Source organism: Epinephelus lanceolatus, chromosome 6, assembly GCF_041903045.1.
Source record: "Epinephelus lanceolatus isolate andai-2023 chromosome 6, ASM4190304v1, whole genome shotgun sequence".
NCBI lineage: Eukaryota > Metazoa > Chordata > Actinopteri > Perciformes > Serranidae > Epinephelus > Epinephelus lanceolatus.
Window position 1 is genome coordinate 16331205 of NC_135739.1, and position 6957 is coordinate 16338161.

The 6957-nt window shown below is 37.5% G+C and overlaps 1 protein-coding gene across 3 annotated transcripts in view; it reads left to right on the forward strand.

Moving 5' to 3' along the window:
• rxrgb (retinoid X receptor, gamma b) overlaps positions 1 to 5121 on the forward strand; it is a 44447-nt gene extending 39326 nt beyond the window's left edge. For all 3 annotated transcript variants that reach the window (XM_033622444.2, XM_033622447.2, XM_033622443.2), the window contains 5 exons: positions 381 to 510; positions 973 to 1105; positions 2773 to 2864; positions 3151 to 3256; positions 4580 to 5121. In XM_033622444.2, the coding sequence (XP_033478335.1) occupies positions 381 to 510; positions 973 to 1105; positions 2773 to 2864; positions 3151 to 3256; positions 4580 to 4727 (609 nt within the window). In that variant the 3' untranslated portion in view covers positions 4728 to 5121. The remainder of the gene's footprint in view (positions 1 to 380; positions 511 to 972; positions 1106 to 2772; positions 2865 to 3150; positions 3257 to 4579) is intronic.
• Positions 5122 to 6957: the final 1836 nt, after the last annotated feature.

Consider the following 6957-nt stretch of genomic DNA (forward strand, 5'->3'; position numbering starts at 1 on the left):
AATTCAGAAAAATGCCTAATTTGAAATATCTAAATGGAACATGTGGTTAACATGACCTGTATGAAATTCAGAATATTGTCGTATTCAGAATGCTAGTGGAACATTAGTGTGTATGTAAACATAGTCAACTTCTATGTTAGATTTCATTATACTCTAAGGTTCAAATCTCTCCATTTGTGTGTGTAAACTTCAAGAACATCTTCAAACCTTCTCAAGTCTGAAAGAAAGAGGAAACTGATGGTTTACAATGCACCCAAAAATAGCCACAGCTGCACCGCTTGCTCGCTTGCTGCTGAGAGACACGTTTAGATGTTACTGAAGGAGCTCACCAGCACAGTTATTGATTTGATTTTGCATCTTTCCCCTGTGCTCCTCTTCAGACCAACGACCCTGTCACCAATATCTGCCAAGCAGCAGACAAGCAGCTCTTCACCTTGGTGGAGTGGGCCAAAAGGATCCCGCACTTCTCAGAACTCCCCCTCGACGACCAGGTCATCCTACTACGAGCAGGTAGAGAAACGCACACAGTCCCAACATGAGCAAAGAACACACACATGCATTTCCCAGCAACAGTAAGCAGGCCTTTCTACGACCCCGATGTCCTCGCGGTGGTGTAGCGTTTCCTTCAGGGCAGTCATTCTTCCCCAGGCAGGCAGTCTATTTGAGTCTTTTACATTTGCTCAATACATTTTTGCCATCTAGTTTAATGGAGCAGTGAAACCAAATATAACTGGACTATTTGCCAAGTCCCAGCAGTGCGGCTTGCAGCCACACCAGCGCTGACCTCTGCTGGTGAGACATTTCACACACAGGCCTGAACGAGAAAGAAACCACACAGAGGAGTTAATAACAATCTTGGCACATTAATCAAAACAGAGGAAGACTGATGTGTCACAGAAATTACATCATATGTCATTTACAAAACTTTGACATAAAGTAAAGGATAACTGATTGTTTGTTTTTTGCGTCCAGGCTGGAACGAGCTTCTCATCGCCTCATTCTCGCATCGCTCAGTCACGGTAAAAGATGGCATCTTGTTGGCGACAGGCCTCCACGTCCACAGAAGCAGCGCCCACAGTGCCGGAGTGGGTTCCATCTTTGATAGGTAGGAAGCATTCAAAGATGAGCTACTGTGTTGTCCTGTCGGTCACAGAGGAGTCTCATTTTCTTTTTGTCGCAACAGAAATATTGAGAGAGAAGGTAAAATATCAAAGAAAATCTAGACTATTGAATAATGTAGTAATAAGACAGCTTTATTATTCGCTTTGTGGTTTGAGATCAAGGCCTGTTTGACTTCACATCTAAAAAGTTTTGTGATGTTGCCTGTCACGTGCTGTAAGTGCTGTCTAGGACCATTATGAAGGTGAAAATGCAAGTGAAATGCGAAGGGTTGGTGTTACTCAGCAACCCTATCAAACCACTGCAGATGTGTTACAGTCATTTTGTGATCTGAGATGGAAAACTTTTGCAAGAGGCTACTGTTTTATTTTTTTACTGTTTTAGTTGCCTTCCTACAGCATATGCAATTTTGTTGTCACTTAAAAGGATACTTACCCCTCCATCTTATGGGCGGCCAAATCTCTCAGCTCAAATTTCACTGGATGATGCAAAACACTCTTTTGCTCGAACTACAGATTGCATGTCCGCATTTTTTTATGCCCACCACCACAGACACAAAGTGTTTGGAAGTGGCTTAAGAGAGAGCTGAACCTCTCTTGCTCTTTCTCTCAAACTTAGAGCAAATTCAAACTGTAAAACTAGGCAGTGCTGATCAAATATAAACCAAGATTCTGTTACTGCATTGCCTATTTCTGACCTAAAATGTCTTCAGAAACATATTTTAGTGCCCTGTTTGGCTGTAATAAGAGAATTTGTGAACAGGAAATGGGACTGTTTTCTGTATACTACAAATGGAGGATGAAAGTACTGAGATCAAACAATAAAATTAAGCAGCGCTAATAGAATATGAACCAAGTTTCTGTTACTGTGTTGCCTATTTCTCAGCGCAAGTGTTTTCAGAAACATATTTTCTGCTTACTGTGGTGTTTAATTTGTTGCCACTTGGCAGCCATATTGTTTCCACTATCAAAATGAACGAGCTTGCAATACGTCACCCACCAGCGTGAGCATTCGTTTATACTACTGGTAGTTGTAGGTTTCATACCTCTTAGCAAAAGCGAATGCCACAGCCCCTTTTTCTCTGTTTTCTCCGGTCATCTTGCACCATGCAACTTTCCACTGCAAAGACAGCTCAGTTTTATAAAAAAAAAACAAAAAAACATTTGTCCAGCAGTGAAATACTTCTCTGAGTGAAATGACGCTTGCAAAATATTAAAGAAATGGATGCAACACATATACACTGCTCAAGAAAATTAAGGGAACACTTAAATCACACATCAGATCTTGATGAACGAATTATGTAAATTGGACTACCTGTGCAGCCTGATTGGGCTGCAGGTACTGCCTCATACTACCAGTAGTGACAAGGACACTAGCAGAACACAAAGCTAGAGAAGAATCAGTCAGGAAGGATAAGGAGAGCAACTGTCTGTGGCCACCACATGTAAAACCATTTCCTTTCTGGGGGTTGTCTTGCTTTTGCCTCTCCATTGCACCTGTTGTCACTTTCATTTGCACCAAAGCAGCTGAAACTGATCACAATCACTTGTGCTTTCTAATGGACAGATTGGTGTCCCTGAAGTTTAACAGACTTATACTGTGACCATTTTTGTTTCATTAACCACCTCTCTAATATTATTCCATCTCCTGCAGAGTCCTGACAGAGTTGGTATCCAAAATGAAAGACATGCAGATGGATAAGACAGAGCTGGGCTGCCTGCGAGCCATCGTCCTCTTCAACCCAGGTCAGCTCGGCCTCCTGCCACTCTTCCCTTTTAACACAATATGTTAAAGAGCAAGAACACCTAAGAAGAGAGGTTTATCCGCATTTTGATTTGCTCTCAATGTCTGCTAAGTGAGGTAGATTGTGGAAAGGTTCATGTGTGTGTGTACTTTACAGTACAGAATACTGCATCTGGAGGGACTTCACTATGTACCCATGTATTTTTACCATCAAAGATATTAAGGCTTTGCGGTATTGTGGATTCAACGTTTCATTAGTGTAACGTGTGGCCTGACTGTTTGTTTCAGATGCAAAAGGTCTTTCAAACCCACCAGAGGTTGAGGGGCTGAGGGAAAAAGTTTACGCCTCATTGGAGTCGTACACGAAACAAAAATACCCAGACCAGCCTGGCAGGTAGGAATTGCATTATAGTACAGCATCAGTCAATATCGAACACCACTGTTTAACTGCTGCTTTGGCTTGTAGCTACCAGTGAAGATTGCTTTACATTACTGCATTGCTCCTATATGCCTTAAACACTTTGGCTTGCTGCAGCATTAGATTTAAAAGCACAGAGGCCGATAGTGTACTCGCTCATAGAAAATGGTTGCAATTGATTATTTTAATTTACTGTTAAATAACATCAACAGATGATGTGAAATACAAAAGATACATTGTTAATTTGCTTCAGCTGTGGACACTTTCAATTGTAACCAACAGCACTAAAAAAGATCAAATAAATTAAATATCACTCAAATTAACCCTTAAAAACCTAGAGCCATTTTGTCACCTGACTCTCCTGTATTTATTATTTCCTTGCTCATTCTAGCAGTCAGCATCAAGTGCCATACATCATTTTATTCAGAAGAACCTGAAATTTCAGTCTAACTCATTGAAAGATACAATTTCACATTTGCTTTGTCTGATAATGGATAAATTTGACAGCATATTTAAAAAACGGCTGTAAAAATTTGGTATTTTTTTGTTTTTTTACTGTGAACACAAACAGAACCTCATAAAGTTTTGTTTTTTATATTTACAAAATAGTAGTTAGATGTTTTTGACTTCCAAATAAATTTTGGTCTACACCTAACCTTCCCTTAGCAAGTTACAGCCAGTTATTGTAAGATTGTCCAGGGTGTTTTCCAGTGAAAACAGGTGTATTCATATATTTTATTTACTGACCATGCAGATATGTAAAAGAAAAATTCAGAGCGTAGATAGAATAGAATAGAAAATGTATGTATCGTAGTGTAACCAAACAAATGCTGCATTAAAAAATGAATTATTGGATTCAGAATTTCACTTAAAATAGGACGTATTAGCAGTGGTAAATAGTATTTAAACATCATAAGTAAAAGTTGTCATGTATAAACTACAGATGAGTTCAAATGTATGTAGGATTTTTAAGCGTAGGTGGTACTATATACATTAGTATACATAATTTATAGATTTTCTTATGTATATACATAAAAAAATATAATGTACAGCTGTATCATAAATGTGGTGGTGTAATATTTCCAAATGAAATATAGTGCAATCAAAAAACTTTGAGTATGTAGTCTAATAAAGTTGAAATATAAGATAACATAAGTGTTTTGAGAACAAAATTTTAGCATTTTATTAAATAGATTTACTAAACATGATAATGATTTTCTACATAATAGAAAATGATGATTACACCAGTTTGTGTCTCAATAATTGGCCCTTTCCTCTTCCCTCCATCCCTTTCTGCAGGTTTGCCAAGCTGCTGCTCCGCCTGCCCGCCCTGCGCTCCATCGGCCTCAAGTGTCTGGAGCATCTGTTCTTCTTCAAGCTGATCGGGGACACACCTATCGACACCTTCCTGATGGAGATGCTGGAGGCGCCACATCAGATCACATGACACCAGTCCCCCTCCCTTCCCCCTGTATATACTCCCACATTGTCAGGATATGAAGACAGAATTTAAAAAGACTTGATTCAAATTGTAAAACAGCTTATTTTGTACCAAGCGAAACATTGTAATTAAAATTGAAAAAGTATTTTGAGGTTGCGGGGAGGGTGGAGTCTTGAGACAGAGGATCAAGTACACTGTCAAAATGAATTCTAATAGAATTGTTAACAGATTTATTTTGTAAATAGATAATTTCAGGTGTTCGTTTGAAAGCAACCCAATGCAATTTGAAAAAAGAATCATATTTTATTCAAAGAGGAATTGTATAAAAACAGAAACCATCCACGCATTTCTTAAAACACATTTGAGAATTCTTACAGAATAAAGTTATTTAAAAATTTTACCTGAAATGTGTTGTTTCTCTTGTCTTTTTTTTATTACTGTGTCATATATTAAAAACTTGCCTCACAGTTAGAGTGAGAGGGATTTGGGTTTTTGAATCCAAATTCATTTTACTTCTCTCTTGATAATGTAAAACTGCATCTTTGTTAAGTGACACTAAAGCAACACAAGGGAATTTTTTTAAGGGTTTAGCTCCTCGTGTGCAGGATTTACTGGCATCTAGTGGTGCAAAACTCATACTGTATAAACAGCTCATTCTAAGGTAGTGACACAACAATTTTTATTATCAGGCGATTATAAATGATATATATAAATGACTATATGATATGAATGAAAAACATAGCAAGGAATATAATATATTTCTGCAGATATGCCCCCAAATCCTTCACACTGGAGCTTTCAGGCCGGAGAATAGGCCTATAGATTGAGAAAATGTTTAATACATTATTAAAACATTAATAAATCCCAAATATTTACAGAGTAAAATATTTATATAATTTGGTGGTAGAATGTACATTTTACCGGTGTGCTCAAAATCATTTACTGGGCTGAGATGATGATAATTATGAGGACAAAGATGATGGTGGTCTAGTGTAACAACCGTTGTCCCTTCTTTGTATTTCCCGCAGTTGGCCACCAGATGGCGTCCACACAGTGTAAACACCTCACACAGACGCTGCTTCATAGCATGTTTGATATTCCTGAATACATGGTTCCAGTCTGACAGACTAACAGGACTTAACATGAGGGCCTCTGCAGGCCTCAACACCAGAAACACCTTTACTCCTCATCACATAGACTTGAGATGGTGATATTACATAATTGTATAAATTTGAATGTAAATTTAAAAATGAACAAAGCAACAAAATGTGGAACAATGTGGAGTTCAGGGGCGTAGATATAGACAGTGCAGGTGGTGCGATTGCACCAGGGCCCCTGGGGTGGAGGGGCCCGTAGAGAGAACAGGCCTTTGCAAGTGACTCAGATTGCCACCTTGGAAATATAGCAAGCCCTTTATTATTATTATTATTATTATTATTATTATTATTCTTTAAAATAACCAGTAGCTAAAACAAAATTATATGCTTTTGCTATATAAGCTATAACATCTATAAATATACTAAAAACTATACAATAAAGTGATTTATTTCTTACTTTCTTTGATATTTTGTCAGATATGCAATGATGATTGCTGGGTAATGTGTATGTTGATGTTATCCAGTGTCAATTCTCTATTTGTGTCAAGACAATACATGCATGATAGCTTACATGAGGGCCCTTCATCATAGTGTGCCGTGGGGCCCATCGTAACTTCCTTACGCCACCGGTGGAGCCAGACCTATAAATTGCGCAGGCTGATACACTGGCTTATTCTCAGTATTATCATCAGTGTATATGTTGTCTGATAAGTAATTGGGACATCAACATCTGAGATTCAGACACTAAAAAATAGATTAAAAAAAACTGAAAAAGCAAAATTACGACAATATTTGATTTTTATTTTCAGGAATTTCATGATTTTTTTTATTGTTTTTTTAATGCTTAAATTGATAGAAGTCCTTTTTTCTTAGGTATATAATGTCAGAAATTTATTTTTTTTTTAATTCTCAAGTATCAATATTGTCTTTTATTACTATTTTTTTCTACTATTTTCCATTTATTTTTGTTTACTATATCTGGAATAAAGTTTGTAAAGCATCTATCTATCTATCTTGAAATCCCTTTAAAAGTCTGACCTTTAACCTGCACACTTAACTTCCTGAGCACTTTATGCATTAGAGCTTCTTAATGCAAAACAAAACAATCGCTTCATGTGCGTCTCTTGGAACTTTGTGGC